The 23,482-nt window shown below is 40.3% G+C and overlaps 5 protein-coding genes across 8 annotated transcripts in view; 2 read left to right on the forward strand and 3 right to left on the reverse strand.

Annotated features, from left to right (window-relative positions):
- LOC129731206 (protein Atossa) overlaps positions 1–23,482 on the forward strand; it is a 114,133-nt gene that overhangs the window by 18,322 nt on the left and 72,329 nt on the right. The window lies entirely within an intron of this gene.
- LOC129731215 (histone acetyltransferase p300-like) lies at positions 91–5,801 on the reverse strand. 4 transcript variants are annotated; one of them, XR_008728984.1, is made up of 4 exons: positions 5,605–5,800; positions 5,467–5,543; positions 1,871–5,408; positions 91–1,638 (listed from the first exon to the last, which is right to left on the reverse strand). XR_008728984.1 is itself a non-coding variant. In XM_055691046.1 (4 exons), the coding sequence occupies exon 4, from the start codon at positions 1,516–1,518 to the stop codon at positions 247–249; it is 1,272 nt and encodes a 423-aa protein (XP_055547021.1). In that variant the 5' UTR covers positions 1,519–1,638; positions 5,099–5,408; positions 5,467–5,543; positions 5,605–5,801; the 3' UTR covers positions 91–246. The 4 variants fall into 4 exon arrangements, 3 of the variants coding, with proteins under 3 accessions (XP_055547021.1, XP_055547019.1, XP_055547018.1); XM_055691046.1 differs by having other exon boundaries at positions 5,099–5,408; positions 5,605–5,801; XM_055691044.1 differs by having other exon boundaries at positions 5,075–5,408; positions 5,605–5,801.
- On the reverse strand, positions 1,542–3,992 carry LOC129728410 (uncharacterized). The gene is made up of 4 exons (XM_055686848.1): positions 3,941–3,992; positions 3,023–3,838; positions 2,003–2,751; positions 1,542–1,571 (listed from the first exon to the last, which is right to left on the reverse strand). Exons 1-4 carry the CDS (start codon positions 3,990–3,992, stop codon positions 1,542–1,544), a joined length of 1,647 nt encoding a protein of 548 aa, XP_055542823.1.
- Positions 7,926–9,785, reverse strand: LOC129731209 (zinc finger protein OZF-like). The gene is made up of 3 exons (XM_055691032.1): positions 9,541–9,785; positions 9,340–9,485; positions 7,926–9,277 (listed from the first exon to the last, which is right to left on the reverse strand). Exons 1-3 carry the CDS (start codon positions 9,685–9,687, stop codon positions 8,002–8,004), a joined length of 1,569 nt encoding a protein of 522 aa, XP_055547007.1. The 5' UTR covers positions 9,688–9,785; the 3' UTR covers positions 7,926–8,001.
- LOC129731205 (uncharacterized) lies at positions 12,115–22,246 on the forward strand. Its single transcript, XM_055691024.1, has one exon. The coding sequence runs from the start codon at positions 12,143–12,145 to the stop codon at positions 22,106–22,108; it is 9,966 nt and encodes a 3,321-aa protein (XP_055546999.1). The 5' UTR covers positions 12,115–12,142; the 3' UTR covers positions 22,109–22,246.

Below are 23,482 nucleotides of genomic sequence, written 5' to 3' on the forward strand. Positions count from 1 at the left end.
CATTGATCACAGTCTCATGATTGCGGTGGTGATATCGCATGTGATAGTCGCGCACAACAAGCTTTGTTATGTGGTGAATTCTTGGGAGGATGATTGGATTCCGTGCATCCATTGTAGCATATTCGCACTGACTGATTCTTCCACGCATTCTCATCACTTGTTGCTCGTCTAGAAACGGACTCATCGTGTAGATCGTCCTCTGTTTCGGGAGAGCCTTCGCTGTGGCGTTGCTGCTCAGGAGAATTTCTATTTCCTCTGGGAAGGAGTCATACTGTGCCTGCCTAATAACACGATTACTTGCTTGCTGTAGCTCTGCGCAGGAAAGGGGGCCAATCTCGCGTTGGACTTCCAGTACCTTGCTCTACCATTTTTGAGAAATCGGTGCGCGTAAGCTACAGCGCGGATTAGAAGTGTCCAGTTACTGAAGTCTTCTACAGGTAAACGCGGTTTTAAAGTTATTCGGTGATGGAGCAGACTAGGCTGTATTTCTTCCGTCGTGGAACCGGTTGTAAACGGCTCGGATGGCCAGTCATCGCTGTTCTGCTGTAGAAATTTTGGTCCTTTGAGCCATCGACTTTCTCTACTAAGGTCCGGCAATCGTTGCCACTTTGTTGCTTCATCTGCTACGTTGTCTTCAGAGCTAACCCATCTCCAGTTTGCTATATCGCTGGTCTCCAGGATAGTGCTAACGCGAAAGGCGACGTACTGCGAGTAGCGGCGGTGGTCTGACCGTATCCAACATAGAACATCGCGAGAGTCAGTCCAAAAATATTTATCGTCCACCTTGAATGATAGGCTGCTAACAACCGTGTTCGCTAGTCGCGCACCAATTACTGCGGTTTGTAACTCGAGCCTTGGAATTGAGACGAACTTTAGCGGCGCAACGCGCGCTTTTGCCGCCACGATTGCGCATTCTATAACACCTTTCTGTTGAAAAAGTAGATACACTACTGCTGCATAGCCATCCTCGCTAGCATCGACGAAGGTGTGTAGCTGTGTTCTAGTTTCTGGGGCAATCTGCGTCCGGGAGCGGTAACATCGCTGGATACGGACGTCCTGTACTAACGGCAAAACTCCTATCCACTTCCCCCATTGTTCATGAAGTTTTTCCGGAATTTCGTCATCCCAACCAACTCCTGCGCGCCATATTTTTTGTAGCAGGACCTTTAGGAAGATCAGAAGGTTCGATAGCAGTCCCAGAGGATCGTAGGTCCTCAGTACCTCTCTCTTGGTTGGTCGCCGTTCTCCGGATAAAAGACCAATGTCGTGCTTTGGCGATAACTTGAAGGTAAGCTCGTCCGTTGCAGTCTGCCACCACATGCCTAAAACCTTCTCTGTAGCTAGCTCTGACCCTAGATTAAGGCTCTTCTCGTCGATTCGTTCCTTTTGCAAGGCAGCAAGCACTGCTGAAGAGTTGGAAACCCAGCTACCCATTTGAAATCCGGCCTTGGCTTGAACGTGGCGAACCTCTTGTGCCAACCGAATCGCTTCATTTTCGGTTTCCGTGCTAACCAGCATATCATCCACGTAGTGGTTTTGTACTATTGCCGTTGCTGCTGCTGGGTACTCTCCTGCGTGTTTTTCGGCGTTCAAGTTTTTAACATATTAGCAGCGTTGCCAGGTAATTTTTTAAAAAATCTGGAAAAGGCAAAATAAAAATCTGGAAAAAATCTGGCAGTCATTTCGTGGGGTGAAAGGTTAATTTTTCGAATAAAAGTCTTGGTGAACGCAAAATTTGAGGTGACAAAATTGCAAAATTTCGCGCCAAAATTGAAGTGATGACCTTTTTGCGGAACAGAGAAAATAAAATCTGGATAAAATCTGGATCATCCATGAAAAATCTGGATAATTTGACATCAAAGCTGTTTACCTGGATACATGTCCAAAAATCTGGATAATCCAGCTAAATCTGGATACCTGGCAACGCTGCATATTGGGCACAGCTTGGTGAACAACATGCTCCAAACGTCATCACTTGCATGACAAAGGTACTTGGAGCTACATCTGTTGGATTTTTCTTCCAAAGAAATCGTTGACAATCTTGGTCCTCTTTCGAAATCCACACTTGGTGGAACATTTCCCGCACATCTCCACATATTGCCACTTTATTTTCCCGAAACTTGATGAGCACAGAAACAAGGGACGTCAGCAAATCCGGTCCGGTGAGCAGCATTGAATTCAGGGATATTCCGTTGGTTTTCGCCGCTGCGTCCCAAACGATTCGCACCTTGCCCGGTTTGTTTGGGTTGAATACTGGAAAGATAGGAAGGTACCATATTCGTGGTCGGGGTTGGGATAGCTCATCTTCCTTCAGCCTGCGTATATATCCTTTCTTGCAGTATTCGATGAGTTTCATCCGAAGTATCGACTCCAACTCAGGATCTCTTTTGAGGCGTGATTCCAAACAACGCCAACGTTGTAAAGCCGTGGATCTACTATTCGGGAGGCGGAGATTGTCATACTTCCACAGCAATCGAGAAACGTAGTGTCCACTTTCGGTTTGTTTGAAGGATTTCAAAATATCTATTGCTCGTTGGTCTTCAGTTGAAATAAGTGAATGTTTCGGTTGGTAAATGCCTACATTTTCGACCGCGAAATATTCGCGCACCGCCGCTTCGTTCAGCTCATCACAAGAGCACCTTTGCGTCTTGTGATACCCAACGAATTCACCGCTCGGTTTTGATCCACCGTGTATGATCCAGCCTAACCGAGTTTTTGTGGCGATCGGCTGGTTAAGTTTACCTTCCTTGCCTTTTAATGGAAACGATAGGTTAGCATTATCAATTCCGATAAGTATACGGGGCTGGACATCTTGGTATGATTCAGCCGGGATACCATTCAGGTACGGGTACTTGTCTGCTAATTCCTTGACATTGACGGACTGATGAAAGAGGTCGAGACTAGAAACGGTATGTACCTCTTGAAGACGATACCTCTTGTGATTCTTCCCTGTTCCGGAGATCTCAACGCTCAATCGTAATGAGTCTTTCTTGGTGACTTTTTCCGCTCGTCCATCGGAGACATAAGGGTTCCAATTTTCCATTCAGCTTAAGCTCTGCTGCTAAAGTGGCATCCATTAGCGTAAGTGATGACCCGTCATCCAGGAACGCATAGGTTTTCAGGATTTTTTCAGGTCCATGCAGTAGGACAGGAGCTACCCGAAACAGTGTTTCGTTCGTGGACTTTACATGGGTATTACATTGCCATTCGCTACTTTTCGGCACGGAAGATGTCGAAGCATTGTTCTCGCATTGCGTATTTGATGAAGTATTGCTTTCTCGTTGATGATTATGCAGTAGTTGATGATGCTTGAATTGGCATCTGTTCTTTCCACAAATCTGTTGAGACTTGCACGCTGTTTTGTGTTTTTTCAAGCATTTCCTGCAAAGCTCAAACTCTTTTACGGTTGCCCAACGGGAATTGTATCCGAGCTCAACGAACCGTGCACATTTTTCCACCGAAGGGCAGCTGGCCTTGCATACTGGACATAATTTCTCAGTCGGAGTTGGTGGAGCTAGTTTGTTGGTTCGAATCGTTCTGTTCTGCTGACCATCGTTTGCTTGACCCGCATGTGCGTTGAGATAGGCTGTTTCCTTTTTACCACGAGCCGCTCTCGGATCACTGATTGATAGTGTAGCAAGTGGGCAGACCGCTTCCGCCAGGTCGTACAACCATGTCGAAAAGGTAGTGAGATTAACGCGTGGGACAGTTCGTCGATATTTTGCCCAGTCAACCTTAATCGATGAAGGCAGCTTGTCAACAAGTTCGTGTAGAAGCACTACATTATATGTATATTCATCCAGCTGGCAGGCTTCTATTGTGGCGCATAGATGTTGAACTGCCAGTGAGAATTCGACTTATGTGTCCAGTCTTTCGGGTTTCGGTGGCGGAGTGGTCTTGATTTTTGCAATTAAATTATGTATAATTATTTCGGGATTACCATACAACATATTTAGGGTCGATATGATTCCCTGCACATTCGCCGGATGCATTAACCTGCATTTTACAGCTTCATAAGGCGAATTAAATTTTCCTCCTGCGTATATCCACACATTTCGGTCGATGTCGTGAATGTGGAATAAAACAACGGCCATTCTTCTGGAACACCACTAAATATTGGGAGTTCTCGCGAAACCGCCTGACGTGCGGCGAGTTGTTTTCCTGATAAGTAATTCTCATTTTCTCTTGGTGGTGTTAGTCTTGGAGTAGAGCGTAAGTTTGGCATAAAGCCTGCTCCATTATTCCCTACTTGCTGATAAGTAATCTGCCGACTGTCATTCGGTTGAGTTTGATTAACATCAGCTGGTAATAAGCGCGATCTGTGCACATTTGTATTATTTGACGCACTTAGCCAATCATATACTCGCCGGCTCGATCGTTCTTCCTCCACATCTGATAACGAGGCATTTTCGTTGGCCATCTCTTTGAGTAGCTCGTGTCGCTTACGCAGGTATTCACGTCGGTTCGATTCTTCTGCTTCTTGGATTTTTCTCTCTTCGTCCAAAAGCTGTAACTGCAATTCCAACTGTCTCTGCTTGGTGAATCTTCTGGAAGCTGCATCAGAACACTGGCTCAGGTTATCCTCTACTGCTCGTTGCTGATTTAGCGGAGGATGGTTTGGATGAAGTGACTCTGGCAACTGGTTGTTCGATCCCTCTATTAGAACGGTTGGTTGTGCAAACGGAATTGACTTCGGTGGACCAGTGATCGGTGCTGACGGAATAGGCTGAGTGACGCTTGATGACACTGTATAACATTGACCCGACATGTTTACCTTTGATATTGGCGCATATGGGTTTGACTGGCTAACAGACGAGTTCGCTGGTATGGGAGGCATCGAATAATTAATTTGCGTCGACTGATATAGTGGCATAAAGCAAAAAGGTGACATGAACGAAGTCGGGGGCATAAGCGATTGGGGTGGCATTGAAACATTGGCATTTTTTCCAATCGAAGGGTAAACTGTATTTGGTGGATACAACAAAGAAGATGTGACAGCTATGCTAGCCACTAGGTCGGAAGAGGTACACAACGGTGTTTCATCTGGCGTGATTATGGTACTACGCGTACTTACAGGCAACAATGGGTTCGCCGATACCTTGGTTTTGGCTTGCTGCTCATCTTGGCTAACAGGGCACAGCCAATCTTGATTCTCGACGTCTTGATTTACTCCCACGCAGTCGAAGTGGTACCAATCATCGCACTTGTCGCATTGTACCATACGGGAGTCGTCTCCACCGGTACAGTGTGACGTTTCACTAAAGCTCCCTCCTTCCGAATCGTTAGCTTGTTTCGGCATCGTTATCCGGGCGTGGATAAACGAATTTTTTATATTGTTGATGTACAATCAACTAAGGAAAGATCACTTCCAATTTTTTAATCGTGTATTATGCAACGATAAAAAATTCCTATAAATATTACATGAAACTTAGAAACATAGTAATTCAGAAAGTGTGGTTAACTTACGTTTAGTATTTAGATCTATCCAATTTTTGTATATAGGTTTTAATTATTATTTTATAGGTTACAATCTAGGGTAAGAACTTTATTAGGCAATTAGAATTAATATCCAGCATACAAATTAGATTTAGGAATAGTATTTACCTAGTAGTATTAATAACATATGTTGAAAATTATTTGGCTTTAATATAATACGCCCTATTTAATGTAATATAATTTTAATAACTTTTACGCACGGCATGTGCAGATTTCTCAACCACTCTTATCTTAACTTATTGATCGCTTTTCTTCCGTCTTCTGACACTATTGACGTTTCTGCCTTGGATGGGTTGCCAGAAATATCATCCTGTTCAGTATGTGAGGCGCGTCGACCAGGGGGTCGTCACAGGTTGATGTATTTGTTTAATTTGTATGGGAGAACTCCCCCCCTTCCATGGACTCAGAGTGTCAAACCACCATAGAAATTTGTGTTTGATTTGTATAAGAGCCCTCCCATCCAGAGGGGAAAGGGGTATTTTGAACCACAATGAACATATTTGCTTCCAAAATCCTCCACATGCCAAATATGAATCCATTTACTTGAGTTCTCGAGTTGTTGAGGAATTTGAGTTTCATTTGGATAAGACCCCTCTCTTCCAGAAAAGGGAGGGGTGTCGAACAACCATGAGAATTTTCCTTGTCTTAACATCACAAACCAGGTTCCATTTACTTGATTATTTTTCGAGATGTGCAAAAATTTGTGTTTTATTTGTATGGAATCCCTTCTTTACGAAAGAGGGAAGAGTGTCAAACCATCATGGACATATTTGTTTTCCTCTTTCCTCTAAAAACATTTACATGCCAAATTTGGCTGTATTCGCTTGATTGGTTCTCGAGTTGTATGAAATTTGTGTTTTATTTGTATGAGACCCCCCCCTTTTCTGTCGAACCATTATGTACATATTTTTTACTCCTAAAAGCACTCACATGCCAAATTTGGTTCCATTTACTTGGTAAGTTCTCGAGATGTACAGAAATTTGTGTTTCATTTGTATGGGACCTCCTTCCTGAATAGGGAAGGGTGTCGAACCCCTATGGACATATTTGTTACCCCTGAAAACATTCATATGCCAAATTTGGTTCCGTTTTATTAGTTCTCGTGATGTGCGAAATTTGTGTTTCAATTGTATGGGACCCCTTCCTTACTGAAGAGGGAAGGGTGTCGAACCATTCTGGACATGTTTTTTACCTCTGAAAACCTTCACATGCCAAATTTGGTTCCATTTACTTGATTAGTTCTCGAGATGTGCAGACATTTTTGTTTCATTCTTATAAGACCCCTTCTTTATTTTTATTTAATTTTTTTATTTGGTATATTCGCCAACAGGCAGGCAGGTGCCCAAATGGTGTAACTTAAAGCTAACAATTAAAATATCTTCAGAGAGTCAATACAATATTAGGTACATATTACAAACAATATAACATTTGAACTAGTCAGATCTTGAAAAAAATAAACGATATCGCCGACGAAGAAGCGTTCGAGGTAAATTAAAGTCGAATAGAGCAGATACTCTATTGAAAAACCTTTGGAGACCAACCATTGCGCCAAAAATGCTGTAGTTAGTTCGTTGAGCAGGCAGTCGTAGCATCGAATTGTTTCGCAGAGCACGAGGTCGCACGTTTATATTTACTTGTTCCAAAAGAGCGGGACAGTCTATGCGGCCTTGTAAAAATTCAGTGGTGAACAATGCCCTGGCTGTGTCTCTACGGACAGACAGGAGCTCCAAACGAATTAATAAGCAGCACTTTCATAGCTTGGTAGACGGAAGCGATCCGTCCATGGCAGTTAACGAAGAGCGAATCTCAAAAAGCGCCGTTGAACTGATTCTATTCTTTCCACGCCATTGTTGTAATGAGGAGTCCAGACAACCGAGCAGTACTCCAGTATAGAGCGAGATAGTGCGCAATACAATGATTTAAGGCAGTAGATAAAAAAGTCTTTAGCGATCCTGAAGATGAATCCCAGAACTCTAGAGGCTTTGTCGACAGTGAACGAAATGTGAGGCTTGAAAGTTAGCTGCGAATCCAAAATTACCCCCAAGTCTTTAACTTGGTTTACGCGCTCGATCTCAATTCCTAGCAACGCGTATTTGTAATGTATAGTCTGTTTTTTTTGCGAAAATGATATAATCGAGCACTTGGATGGATTAACGTCCATACGGTTCAGATGGCACCAATCGGCAAAAACATCTAGCTGACGTTGAAGAAAGTGACAGTCTTCAATTGTGTGAACTTGAAGATAGAGTTTGAGACCCCTTCTTTCTAGAATAGGGGGGGTCTCGAACTATCTTAGTTACATTTCTCGGCCCCTAAAACCTTTATATACAAGATTTTACGCCGATCGGTTCAGTAGTTTTCAAGTCTATATGAATCAGACAGACAGGCAGCATTTTTATATATTTAGATAAAACCAGATTTTTTAAACAATTTTATAGATTAGGAAAACCAGTTTATTTCGTAATCTTTCTTACCCGCTATTACCAGCATACACGGTTGCACTTTTTAAGTACTATGAATTTTCATATGTTTTCCGTATGCATCCTTGCGGTTGAAAGCCTTCGAACACACGTTACAGACGAAAGGTCGAATTTCCTCATGTTTTGTCCGGGTATGCCTCCTCAAATCACGTTCGTGAATGTACGATGAAGGGCACTTGGTACACTTGAACGGCTTCTCTCCCAGATGGGCTTTAATGTGGAAATCGAGACGATCCTGACGGGTAAACGTATTCGGGCACAGATGACATTTGAAGGGACGATCTTCCCGGTCACTGTGAATGACTGAATGTTCTTGCAGCAGGTGTTTCTTCTTGAATCCTCGGTTACAGAATTTGCACTTGAATTTGTCATCTGGAATCGAATGGTACTTAACGTGGGTAAGAAAATTTGGCTTTAACGCAAAACTTTTGTCACAAAGATGGCATTCGTATTTCCGTATATTTGCATGACTTTGTTCGTGGTCTGAGAACGATCGTTTATCCTTGTATGTTTTTCCACACTGCGCACACTGGAAACGATGCTTTCGATACGGTCTTCGCTGATGCTCGATTAGTATCTTATCCGATTTGAAGCGTCGAGAGCAAACCTCACAAACGAACTGATTGTTCGGATCCTGTGAATCAGGATGTGGTATGTGAGTTTTTCTCCCATGTTCTTTAAGCAGCTCTCTGGTATCGAACTGCTTTCGACAAACACAGCATTTGTGAATTTTTTGTCGCATTTCATCAATCTGTTCAATGATTTTTACTCTTTTATGAAACGCTTTATGGTGTTCCCTCAGATTAAACGCATTAGCAAAGCTCTCAGGACAACGCCTGCAATAGTGTAACGCTTTAGAATACATTTTGCGTTGATGTTGTAAATAGGTTTTGCTAGTTTCAAATCTCTGAAAGCAAACGGAACATTCATACGGCTTCTGCTCAATGTCATCAGGATCTGTAGATTTATTTCGTTTGTGGAATTTTACAGAATGTTCCTGTACTTGTTCAATGGTGTTCAATGGCTCACTGCAATCGCAACATCTTTGTGGGGGCCGTTGCGGTTTGTTACGACGTATGCTATTTGGTATTCCTTCATCGCTCTCCGAACTAGATTCATCTTGTTGGTCGCTGTATTGATCATCTTCCGACCCGGTTTCCGTTTCCTTATCAGAAAGCTTACATGCTGTGCTGTTTTCATCCTCCAAATCATAGATATCCAACTGTAGATAATGCTCATCTGTTTCGTCCTCAGACTTAATACTAGCCTCTGTTTCAGGAGGAACATGTATCAGGGGGTCACTTTTAAATGATAAGACTATTATCAAAACTAACTTCAAATAGCGGTACTCTAAATTGTTTACCTTTGTTCCTCGTTGAGAGAATCTGCACCGCAATACAATTGGTTAGGATGTGCTTCTATTACTTTTTTAATAAACCGATGGGCAACAATCAATTCATCCTTGCAATCAAAACAGCAGCTTGAATATTTGATGTCATCCGGGGGAATCTAGTAATGAGAATGCATCGTGTACAAACCGATTAGCTACCAAAAACTATATTACCTTCAATCTGACAAATATATCATGAATCATTGATTCTAATGATACTCCATCGATAAGCTCTGTTAACAAATATCCATCATCAAGAATAGATTGTGTACAAATTTGACACACTTTATATTCAATTTTAACACAAGATAAATTTTCCATTGTTATCGATATTCGCTTTTCGTGTGGTTAGGAAACTGACGGTGAAATGAAACAAGAATAAAATACATCACTATCAAAACAAATAGAATATTTTCGGTTCAAAGTCATGAAATAAAAGGTAGCGTAATTCGTTCGCATATACACAAACGACGTTATGGGTTATATATTTTGCTTCCGGTCTGGATTCTCGATGGGAATTTTTTGTTTGTTATTTTGTTATGTGTCAAGCGAAAATGGCTAAATTTTACTTTCCCTGTGCTAAATCGACAGTAATCTGATTAGTTTTAAGTGAAATTGCAGACATTTTTAATATTTTATTGTGCGTCTCAGTAGAATGGAATTAGATATTGAGAATAAGCAATTATTCCATTTAATTTGATTACAAAATAAAAAGGTTGTACTAGAATGAAATGGAAACATTGCATATTCTTAACATGCAATATTTATTTATTTTTTTCATCAATTTCCATTTGACCTCTATTCGCTTGGTTTCACCCAGTATTGACTAGGCAGCAAAATAGAGAGTTGTGCAATGTAACTTTTAATAGTATCAGCACACCATTTTATGGGCTTAGATTGTTAGCAACTATCTGGCATCTTTTTCATACTTGCATTGGTGTAAAACGCAACATCGTATCTTTATTCCAGTGACAGGTTGGCACGGACCCAGTGGAACACTAATGTCGTTTTCGTTTTCGCGGTGTAGGTACACTTTTTCCGGGCTATAATTTGCAGCTTCAAATAAAACATTTTCAGTTTCGTTGCATTGTTATGCGTAATAATGGGATAGCTGTCAATTCGTTTTGTTTTGGTCATTATCGCATTCGTCATTTTGTCTCGTTTCCATTTCGTATGTCCATTCCACAAATGTGCTGAATAAAAATTTACCTGACACTTTACCTCGTGGAACGAGAACCAAAACAAACCAGTTTTGACACATACGTGTGAATGTGCTGGTAACTTCCCACAGTACACTCTGCTTTTTTCGGGTGTCGTCAGGGACAGAAAAAGTGTGGTCAGAGACAGAAAAAGGGCAGTCCGAAAAGTCAAATAAAACATTTACGGTGTCAAAAGTGTCGTTTGAGTGTAGCTACACCGCGAAAACGAAAACGACATAAAAAACGCTACACTGTATACCTACTTCTATTTCTTCTTTCTCTTTTATATGTCTAGTTGACATCTTCAATCACACCGCCAGTCCGTTTTTACGCTTTCTCTTATCTATATACATTCATGCCCTCATGAAACATTTCCATTTCTCAGTACGACACTGATCAGTGTTGCCGGAAATATTTATTTAAGGTAGATCAAATCATTAGAAAATCTTACTTTATTCGTTATACATTTGAAACAATTATTAATCACACGCACTGCGTGATAACGATAATCACCAATCGCTTATCACACATCACTTTTAAATGTACTTAATAAATTGCCGGATTTCCATCGTCTGCTGCAATTAAGGCTATAATATGAGTTAGCAGTCTTCGACCCCAGCTGGTTATTCCTCGTCAAATCATCATACAATATTTTCATATCCAGTTATGGATATCATGGTTTAGGTCCGTGGTCTCAAAAAATCTATCACTAAATCTGCATTCTCTGGTCTATTCTAATACACCGTAATGATTTTTTGATGTTTCCACTTCACTTCAATAACTATCCTCTACGTCTCTCTTGAGGTTGTCGATTTTTTTTGTATAAGGCGTTGTATATCCGTTTGATAACGAAATGTGAATCGTTCAAATTGAACATTGTCCTCGCGGTGCCTCGACTAATTGATTTGCACATTTTTTTTGTCCCGCTAATTCTCGGTGCAACTGCAAATCGGCTCGTACTTCCTTATCATCTTTTCAAAACTGCATCCTAAAGAAGAAATTCAAATACTAACTTTCCATAGTTTGCATGTATGGAGCAATCTTTCACCAACATTAGAGCGATTCAAAATATCAAATTTCAGGAGTTTCCATGTTGGCTCGTAGATTGAAGTAACTTAAGTAAGCGTAGGATCTAATCTTTGAGAAAAGATCTACTTCCTTAAAACTTCGTATTTATTTTCACATTGTTACTTCAAAAAATACTAGATACTAAGTTTTCCGTGATTCTACATCAAAAATATACAGACTGTACATACACAGACAGTACTGTGAGTACTGTCACAAATCATGAAGGATGGTCAAGCCATCGAAATTAATTAGGGTTTGTTGACATTTATTCCCGAAATAAACTCAAAGATGTTACATAAACCCAGATTAACTGTAGTATTGATGCTTTCGAATGAGAGAGTGTTAGTTTTTAAGAGAAGCGATTAACGTTCTTTAGCTTTTGTTTTGATATGTAATGTTGGGGATACCCTACTGATAATAAATGGCTGGGGAAGAATTAATCAGTAATTTTTGGTCCAGTTCGAACATACTGTTCGTCAAAGTCAAACATTTACGTTCGCTGTGCAACAATGTTGCAGTATACTCCTGTTAGATTCAAAATTTTACATAGCGGCATTAATGCAGAAATAGTGCAGGTTGTGTGGAAGAACATCGTTTTGAATGATACAAACCATCGTGTTTTATTGGTTAGAGCAGATCAATCCCTGTTGTGTTTTAAATACGACAAAAGAACATTATCTTGGCAACTCATGTGGAACGAGAACGAAGTATTTAGGGCGCAGGATGAATCCAGACACTGCCCATGGTTGGTTACCGACGATGGATTCATTGTGCTCAGAAACGGAACTGGAATTCACGTTTTCAAATTGGACGACCAACTCAAGTTGAAGCGGTTAGCGTCAGATGGACGTTATCATGATATTTATGGTTGGAATCATTCCAATCAATTACTGTTGTTTGGATTTTTTAATGCTGATCGAGATAGAGTGGGAATCCTCAGCCGTAATGCAGGAGGAAACATTACTTTTGAGGCTGTAATTAAAGAAGAAGCCATTAAGTTGTCCGCGCTTCCAATTTGGCCAATGGAGCCACAACCTCAAATACCGTCATATTGGCGACTTACGGCTACTAAAATTACTCTGGCTTATGTGGACGACACGAATCAACAAGCTTTTATAGTGCGGAATCAAAATGAACTCAACATTCATAAATTCGATAAAGCCCATGCGATAAAAACGTTGCTTACAACGAAAGTTGTACCATTTTCGGCTCTTGCACCAGATGATGTATTTTTCCAGCGCACACCCTCGAAAATACATGATATGTTACACTTCAACAGCACTGGAATGACGAAGTTCAGATACAATGGACCTAGAGCTGGATTCATTCCAACAATTAATGTACCGAAATTTTCGTATAATCAAGGATGGACTGTCGATCACACCAACTCCATCGTCATGTATGATCTTGACCGTGATGGACGCGATGAATTGGTGTTCATCGGACCTTCGGGATTGAATGCAGTTTCTTTTGCTTCGGACGCCCTCACCATCGAACATGTTTTAGATAGTCAGGATTTTAATGTTAGTAACAGACACTTTAAGGCATTCACAATCGTGGATTGTCAGAACGATTCAAGTTTCATATCAGTTACTGATGATACTCTCACTGAATTCAGAATTGAGACAGCAAGCAACGGCACGATGAAAACTACTGAAGTTTTTGAAGACACAACATACGTAGAAGATACAGCAGAGCCGATTTCTTTGCTTCCGCCAGCATCAAGCTTTCTTTCAATCTTACCTTTACATGATCAGCTTAATACTACGTCATTTTTACATCCTAGAAATCCGCTGTTGGGAATTTTGGATTTCTCGATTCCAATTATCAATTTGAAACATCTTCCAGGAATTCCAATATCCCATTCGATTTACTACAAAGAATACCGCCAAGCTGATATTTTGGGCTCCGGCTGGCATTTGCCAGTTGATTGCATTTACGTCGACCGAAGAGGAAGTGTGTTTTCAATTGATCATAATTATTATCTAGTTAAAGATGGCAGTCTCTCAGATTTAAAGCCAGTTCTGCGAAATGATTCACCTGATTACATTTTATTCACATTAGAAGGCTCGGAAGATGTTATTATAAAATTTTACAAACTGGGGAATAGGTGGGAAATTAGTACGAAATTTGAAACGCTTCTATACGGTAGTTCAAACAATGTGGATTGGATTCAATGGGAGCCAGGCTCAGATGTGTGGCCAGGTGCTTCCAGTAAAATTTCTTTTGAAAAGCTCAAACCATCGGTTTGGTTTCTGGCCATGCGAAAGGATTTTAACGACAATTTTGTGAAATACGTTTATGAACCAGAATATGCATCACTAGAGTCCGGACAGGAGTATGTGCGAAAGTTGAATCTGTTGAAAGTTTCAAATAATCACGGAGATTTCGTGCACTTCGTTTATAGCCAAAAGTATAATAAAAAGTTAATGATGGGATTTCATTTGAAATCAGTCAACCTGAGCCAAGACGTTAAATTTGAATACACATTAATAAAATCTGCTCCACGCTTGGTTTCTATCAATCAACTTGATGTTGCGATATTACGCTTCAGCTATGAAGGTTTAAGAGGAGAGCTGACGAAAATTCAATATCCAAATGGACTTGTATCGCAGTTTTCTTACAATCAGTTTGAGTTTCCAGCCGCATTGGCTTGGAATAAGTTTGATTTTTTCACAAACGCGCAGGTTACGTACGGACCTGGTTATCTAGTTGTGAGCGGACAAACCGAATCTGGTCAAGTTCGCATAATGTCTAGAGATATTGTAGGTTCGAAGACAATCGCAATGTCAGAGTTATCGTTTCCTTATCTAGGTAAAGAAAGAGTTAATAGCTACGAAGTGCTTACCGCCGATTACTTCTTTTTTGTGCTACTAACTCATGAAAACCATAAAGAGTTGTGTTTATTTAGGAAGCTCTTGCAAGGTTGGTCATCAGAAGCTTCATATATGAAGCTCTCGAAGCAGAGTACTCTGATGGTCGGGAAAGCATTTGTTCTGATTAGAGATGGGACAAAGTTAGCAGTTCTGCAGTTGAACGATAAGCGATGGGATACGAAACCAGTTTTGAACAATCTTAACCAGAGTACTGTAGTTCAGGCTTTCTCCTATGCTTATGTCGTTTATGATGATGTAGAACTGCGTATTGATTTTCAGAATATGGATGGTGTTTGGACGAGTAAAAAATTACCAATAGAAGCTGATCTGGTCAGGTCTAGTTTATCAATTCTCAACAGATTCGACACAGATGCACTCACGTTGGAAAAACTCCAAGCTATGTTTGAAAGTTCGCTTCTACATGTCCATCATAATGCTCTCATCATCAGAACATTGGCGATGCGAGGCATGCATTTGTACTCAAATCTACATTTTTATGTAATGAATGAAAAGTATGAACTAAAAAATCAAGAAACAATAGAAATTTTAATCGAAAACTTAGAAAATACTTTGCTAGCGCTTCCTCCTTTGGAGAATAATTATTTTAAAATTGGCTATAAAGAAGTCAATGGTAAATTCAAGGTAGTTGTGAAAGGCCATACCGGTTCAATACTCGATCAAATGGACAAAAAAAAACTCGAAGTTGAGGCAGAAATCCAAAAGTACCCACATGCATCGAGAGAAGAGGTAGAAGATTTTCGCCGGAAAAGTTATGACCAATTGGAAGGCGATCTTCAGGAGATCCACAGAAACGTGTCTGCGGCAGTTCCGTTCGCCATTGATCCATCTAAATTTGATGTTTTTGTTAATAGTGATCATGTCATAGCTGTTTCAACCAGAGTAAGATTCAACGGAGAGCGGTGGATTCGTGAAACAATTCCTCACGCAGAGCTAACCCTTGCGAGCTTTTCACTAAAGCTTGATGAATCGACAGTTTTGTCTAGGTCCGGTAAAAATGACACCTATAAACTCTTCAAATCAGGTAAACTGTTTTGGGATTCAAATACTATCCATGGCGAGGACATTTTGCTATCATATCCCGTTTTCATTGGTGTGAGTAGATCAAATGGTAAAAGTAAATTACTCACTTTGGAGAACAATAAAATCCATAATTTGCCAAAAGGTGAACGTCTTAGCAAAATCAGCAACTCGCTAGCCATTGTAAGTACTACAGAGGATGCTAAATCAGTGATAATAAGATCTGTGAAACCGCTCTTAAATTCTCGCCAAAGTGTAATCACCAAGCAAGAGATCATTCATAATAGGTATGACCAACAGTCAACTGAATTTGATTATGACACAAAATATGTTCGCTTGTATCCAGATGGTCTGGCTTTTTTTAAATCTAAAATTCTTCCGGGTGGTGATTCAAGCTTGGGTTGGTTTGAAGAAGAATTCAATTTAGGTGTCATGAACAACAGTACTAGAACTGTTTACAATTCGAAGGGCGATGCTGTGAAAACGATTGACGCTTCTGAGAAAGTAGAAAATATTAACCTCGATAATGACGCAGTCCTACGTGACCTCACGGGAGTGCATGAAATTGTGAACTTTCAACCGTTCAGGATTTCACAAGAGATGGTGTCTTATTATGGTTTTGAACCCTACGAAGTAAATCGTATAGGGGTAAATGACAAGTGGGTTTTTGACAGGCAGTCTATAATGCAAAACAATTCGAACCATTTTCTCAGGTTGTCCGCGGGAGCATCCATTTCCGGTAGATTCAAACCTGAACAGAATGATTTTTCTTTTGTGTCATCCTGTTGGGTTCGAACAAATCAAAGTGACGTTCTACCAGACAGTGTAACATTATCAGTAATATCAAGTAATAATGATGTTGTGGAAACCATAAAGGGCAAAATTGAACGAAACATTGGTGAATGGTATTACGTAGAAGCACTCTATCAACCTAAGCAAAAATCTGATGCGGTTGGTTTTCATGTAAGAGTTAAAAACATCCATGGATATTTATTAGATGTCGATCATGTTAGATTTACACCACTGCAGTTTAACTTCGAAGCAAATTTATTGGATTTCAATGGAAATGTTCGAGCAGTGTTGACAAACTCCGGAACATTACGACAAACTGTCCGAGACTTGTTTGGTAATGTTGTTGCACAGGTTTCCGAGAAAGGAGCTGTAGAATTTTTCGCGAGTATGTCTAAGAACTCCGCACTTCGTAAAAATACGGAGTTACTTTCGCGTATTGAAATGCGTCCCATGATGGGAGAAATTGATTTGTCTGTTTCTAAAGGCAAATATAAAAGACGTTTAAAATACCAACCTCAAATTCTTGGCTTTCGGTTTTTATATAAACTCAGTGATGTGGGGAGTATAATTTTAAACATACAAAGCATTGTTATTCGACTGCACCGAAGTAAGAATCACACAACTTTTAAAGTGGGTGATGATAAAACGCACACCGTAAACTCAGAAGGTGAATGTCTTGTTTTAATCACCAAATCACATTCTGCATTTTGGATTGATGGCCATTTAGTATTCGAAAGGCAGTTTAGATCTCACGAGGAACCGTGGTCGATTATAGATGTTGAAACAAGTGACAGTGCGTCACTAGCAGAGCTGATTTATATGTACGATCCCGCAGTGAAAATTTTTTATTTGAACAAATTGGGCTTTCCTGTACAGGAGATCATTTTGACAAGCCACAACATAATCAGCTGTCGTCAGATTGTTTACGATCAAGTGGATCGACCTGTTTTGAAAACAAAATGGACAGAGTTGGAACGAGATTCCCATGCACTGTTAAACTATAATTCAAACCTTCTGACTAACATGAATCGAGTTCCCCATCACCGGAAATTGGAAGGACTTGTCAATGAACATAATGCTGATTGTGAAGGCTATCCATACACATGGGTATATTATTCAGATGATCCGTTGGAAAATAAATCCGCAGAAGGGCTTCCCGGAAAATCATTTTCTATTGTTGGACAGCATTTTGTTAAATACGGATCAAACCCAAACATTGCCTTTCTGAAAGTGTTATTTCCTCAATCAGAAGGTTTTAATCACAACTTTGAAGTAAATTCAGCTAGTTCGACAACAGTACGCGTAACTGATAGGCATGGAAATAAGGTTGCGGAGCTAGTGAAGGTAGTGAACCACGATCACCGACTAACTACGTTCGAGTATGACGAGAAAAACCGACTTTTGTGTGTGTTACCCCCAGCATATCATAGAAAAAGTAGGACTTTCTCTGAAACGAGTCCTTTTCAAACATTTAAGTTGACTGTTGATGCAGAAAAGTTGAGAGCAAAATGGGGAAAACGGTTCCGATATGATGCGAATGGTCGTTTAGTAGAAAAAAATACTCCTGATTCTGGAAACGAGCAGTACATGTACACAAAAGAAGGTTTATTAAGGTTTCTAATTCACAGCAATAGTGAACAAACTTCACATTATGTGATATATTACAGCTATGGTTTCAATGGGAACATTATAGAAAAGGGTTTAACTGAAATTCCAATTAGCAAATTACATGAATACTTGGAGAATCATGCATCCCTGCCAATCTCGGCCAACTTTATAGTTTATGATTCTGGTGAGAATGAGCTGATTCCAGGCTACAGAAATCATGTAAAAAAGTCCAGCAAAAGATCGGGTCCAGTAACCGTATCTGAAGCGCTTCTCTATAACTTTAAGAAACAATTAACTAGCCAGATATTTGTTTCATCAAATAATTCGCTTTCCATTGATTATAAGTATCAAAACGAAAAACTAACTGAAATTCATTACCCATTCATGGCTGCTGATGACCAGTTGTTGAAAATATCTTACAAATACACCGCAAACGGGAAAATAAAAACGGTTCGTGTTGGAAATCGAACAGTTGCAGCATTGACATACACCCCCTTCGACGCATTTGAAGAAATACACTTTGAACCGAATGGTCGTTACAACTACAAGCGACTATTTTCCTACAATGCTCCAGGTTTTATAACTGGAATTACAGACAAATTCCTAACAGAAACTGTTGACTACACAGCCAATAGTTACAGTGGGCAAACGTTTGGTGATGGCACAGTTTCGGCAACCACCTTTAACGCAACCTGGCATCATTTCAGCAACTTAGAGTTAGTAAAGCTTAAGCCTGCGCATTTGGTGTCACCAGAAACTACCCTGGAATACGCCGACATATGTCTAAAATCACTGCAAAAACTTGGTTACCTGGATAAGTATTACCGACCTCAGAAAACATTTTATCCATCATCAGAGCTCCAGCTTCCAATAATTTGTTCTACTGGCTCTAGGGCAAACTCCATTGCTGCTAAACTGATCAAGGGATTTCCACAATTCTACGGCCACCGTCACGATTACGAAAATCATAAACAGTTGCTAAAGGCCAAATATTTCCAAAGCATCGACGAATCGAAATTCGCTCCTCTCACTGAAACAACATTTTCTACTTATATTAAAGAGCTAACATCAGCGGGTTCCAAAGCAATTTGGAATGCGTTGAAAACTGCGGGATTCATCATAACCGATTGTAGCAACAGTATGGTTTGTCATGGTTTACCTGGTAAATCCATCTTCGACACGAAAATATCTAATCACACCTACGGAGTGTCCTTGGAAACGCTGTTTGCAGAAGTAATAAGGTCCCGTAAGGATTTACGGGAACTTACCTTTTCAACAACATGCAAAACTTGGCACAGTCACGATCCAGTTAATCAGACTCAAATCTGTAACGCTCTTTGGGCAGAGTTATTAAAAAACAACTTTGTAGGCAGCAGGTCTATCAAATCGGTAAATGTATTAAATGAGGAATTTATACGAACTCTTAAACCTCACTCTCGATTTCTCACGAATGTTGTTCATATTCTGATTGATGGGTTTTCTAAAGCTTTAAGTAATTGCGACGCGGATGTTCAGTCTTATGAAATCGATGCCAATGGTAACCACTTACATTTCTACACTGGATTTAACCGCTACCGAATGGAATACACTACGGACACGAATAAGATCGATAAGGTTTATCACCTAGATCTTAAAACTGAAGCAATGCAAGAAAGGGAATATCGTATGAGGTATGATTTTGATGGCAGCGTTATTGAAGCTGCTCATAAGGGTATAAAAAGTATTGTTTATGATCGCTTGTTGAAACGTGCGAGAGCAATAGAAATGAAGGACGGTAGAAAATTGACATTCGAATATAACGTCCGTGGAGAGCGAATATTCAAGCAGGTGAAGTACAAAAATGGAACAACTCTAAAAAATAAATATTATATTCGCGACATAAAGGGAAGATGCTTGACAGATCACGAAGTGATCTATTCTCTTGACGGTAGGATAAACTACATTCGTGATACTGCCTATATCTTTGCTGAAAATACGATGATCGGTTTTTTTCGTAATAATCAATTTTATAGTGTATTCTCCGACCATGAAGGTTCAATTAGGTTAGTGATAAGAAATGGTGAAGTAGTAGCTGCATACGATTATCTCCCCTACGGGCATCTGTCTCGAAAGTACCTTAGTGATCCAGATGCTGATATTGCGTATCTTTATACAGGCCAAGAATGGGACGAAGAAACAAAGTTGTATAATTTTCATGCACGGTTATATGATCCCGAGATCGGAAGATTCTTCCAAATTGATCCTAAAGAACAATATCCCAGCCCTTACGTTTATGCTGGAAATTCGCCAATTTCTTTGGTTGATCCAGATGGGCAATTTGCTTTTCTCATTCCTATTGCGCTTGCTGTTGTTGGAGCGTATCTTGGCGCTTCTGCCGCGAACAAATCATTTAACCCAACTAAGTGGTCTCTGAAACCCACACTCTATGGTGGCATCCTTGGTGCAGTGGTAGGGGGTTTAGCACCTTCAGGGATTACCACCTCATTTTCTTTTTTAACGGTAACTTTGGGTGTACCTGGATTTGTCGCAGGTGGTATCATGGTCACTAGTTCCTTGACTTTTGCCTATCTTAGTACAGCGGCCGTGAATAAGAAATGGGATCCGAGTGAATGGGATTGGGCGAGTCCACAAACATGGAATGCTCTATTCGCGGGTAGTATCAGTGGTGCAACCTTTTTTAGTGGCGTTGATAAGGTCCATAAGACTTACTTGACTTTTAGTAATGCACAGAAAATAGTTTTTATTGGATTTGTTACATCTAGTACCGCGGGCGTTGCACTTTACACAGGGGCAGATGCTAATAATGATAATTACAAATTTTGGGAGTGGAATTGGAGTAACCCTGAAACTGTCTGGGCAGTTACCTCAGGCGCAAATTTTGGGATGTCTGTATCTCCTGAACTAAGTGAACACGTTCACAAAGTAACAGACTTTATCAAATCAATTGAATCAGGCAATATACACGCCATTTTCTCGAAGCAGAAGTTCGCTGAGAGTATGCAACAACTAACAACTCTTACTCACACTAAACTAAAATTACTAGCGAAACAAGCGCGTTCTTATGGTGCACTAGCGGCAATTGCAGCTGCTTCTCCAAAAGGAACAGCTATGTTAGATGATATCGAACAGGTTTTGTTTGAAACGACAAAATATGTAACCGCCTTAAAGGCCAGAAAACATGATCCTCAACCTGAAAAACTAAGCAACATCTCACGATATCGTAAGCAGCGTAACATCGACTGTTGTCAGCTGCAAACTGTAAATCACTGGTCTATACTAGATAACATGAATGTTTTGAAGTCAGGAGTTTCGTCTGTTTTTACTGCGAATAAATTCTTCCTTCAAATTTTAAATGGAATAAAACATTTTTTCAAAACCGGAAGCACAGTAGCCCACACATTCTCTAAGATAGGGTTTCCTGGACAGAAGCAGAATGAAGAACATAGGTATACATTGAATAATTGCTTCAGATTGAAGACGAATGAAACTTATTATATCAAATGTTTTGGTCATAATGCACGATATGAAATTTATCCGAATTTAGATACACAAAGTTTTTTCATTGAAGATTCTTTCACTCACTGCATGCCGATTGATTACTGGGACAAGCCATCAGTCGTGTGTAAGGGTGCGAATAGCTCATTATTTTTCATCCCTCATGCAAGTGGAAATATTCTCGAAGCCGTCAATGCTTTCCTTTTGTTACTTCTGATTGCTCCAGCCGCCTTGACCCGCATTAAAACCTACTTTTACTCATTAGGTGGTAAATCAAACAAAATGCAGAAGAACTCAAACAGCAGAGAACATACGGACGCATTGAAGCGAAAACTCAGTATGTTTTGGGAATATTTCGCAATAATTGAATCAAACCGAGAAAATCATTTTATGAAAAATATTTATTCCGATCTGATTGAAGATATAGATGAGTATGCCAAAAATAAAAACGAAGTTGATTTTGATCAATTGCTTACACGGACGGAGGCCCTGATGGAAGAAATAAGAGAAACCATGATATTGTCCAGTTTACACAATGATAAACACGTTTTTGAATTTCCAATGCATAGACAATTCCAACAATTTCATACAACTGAAATATCTGGTAGTTCAACTGCGATATTCAATATCAATTATTCACCACAAAATTTATTCTGTATAGATTAAACTGTTTTCGTACTCGTTTGGAATAAACAATAATAAGGCTTAATTTTAAGAGAAAACAAAACAATAGCAATATCCTGTATTTGTATTAGGATTCGGAAGACAAAAATATGACTATAACATGAATATCATATGTCGTGAAATAACTCAATAAAAAAAAACGTTTGAAACGGTTTGTTCTATTTTGAAATCTTTTTACAAGGCGAAACCCCATAGTTAAAGGCTTCGCTTCATTTCTCTATGTTGATAAGCATGGTCCAGAGGTTTGAGATGCTAAATATAGAAAAGTGCAGTATGTTTTTTCAAAGTAAAGCTAAAAAAACATAATTGATAACGTTTGCGTTAAAAAAATGGACAAAATTTGACGATTTTTCATGGGTTTACTTTTACACGCACTGACGAAACTATGCATGCAGCATCAATCAAATTAACCCATGAGTTAGCTGAAAAAAATTGGCAGCTCTGTCAGTCGAACTCTAATCGTGATGGCGCGAAAACAGTGAAACTACTCCGTTCAGAAGTGTGCGCGTTTAAAGAACGGTACCACGTCGCGTCGAAAAAGGGCATCATGCGGCTGCTCCTGGACACCGGATATGCCCGATCCAGCATCTACGACATCTTGACACTATTAGACAACAATCAGAGCATTGAAAGAAAACCCGATTCTGGACGGCCGACGGCCCTGTGCGATAAGAAGCTCCAAAGGATGCTGGAGAGGAAGACCGAGGCAAAAGTGGCTACATCGCTGCGTGCGCTCCGTCAGAAGGTTGGTGCAACCGGCTAAACAGTGAAAAAGTACCTGGCGAACATGGACATACGAATCAGGAAGCAGCAGTCCCGTCCACTAGTCTCGGAGCTGCAGGCAACGACGCAGCGGCAGCGCCTGAATAAGATGGTCAAGTCGATTTTCCCCGTAAATTACGACGTGGCGGTGATGATGGACGAAGAGACCTGTCTCACCCTGAATTGCAACGACTAGCAGGGCACTTCGTATTTTACCTCCCCCACGAAGGAATTGACCACCGAGGTGAAGTTTATTTCACACATCATGTTCCGAAGGTACTGCTGTGGCTGACAATCAGCGAGAAAGGGATGTCAAAGTTGCTCTTCTTTCATTCCGGATTGGCCGTAAACGGGGAAGTTTATAGTACGAAGTGCCTGTCGGAAGTTGCGTCGTTTATCAAGAAATACCAAAAGGCCGAAGGTGTTTTGGCCGGATCTAGCGTCGGCCCACTACTTGAAGCGATCGTTGGAGGAGATGGACCTGCTGAATATCGATGTGGTACCAAAGTTGGCGGACCCGCCTTACGTCCCCAGATTGCGTTTCATCGAGGATTTCTGGCCAAGCCTGAACCGTAGGATCTACTTCAACAATTT

This window comes from Wyeomyia smithii, chromosome 3, assembly GCF_029784165.1.
Source record: "Wyeomyia smithii strain HCP4-BCI-WySm-NY-G18 chromosome 3, ASM2978416v1, whole genome shotgun sequence".
In the NCBI taxonomy this organism is placed as follows: Eukaryota; Metazoa; Arthropoda; class Insecta; order Diptera; family Culicidae; genus Wyeomyia; species Wyeomyia smithii.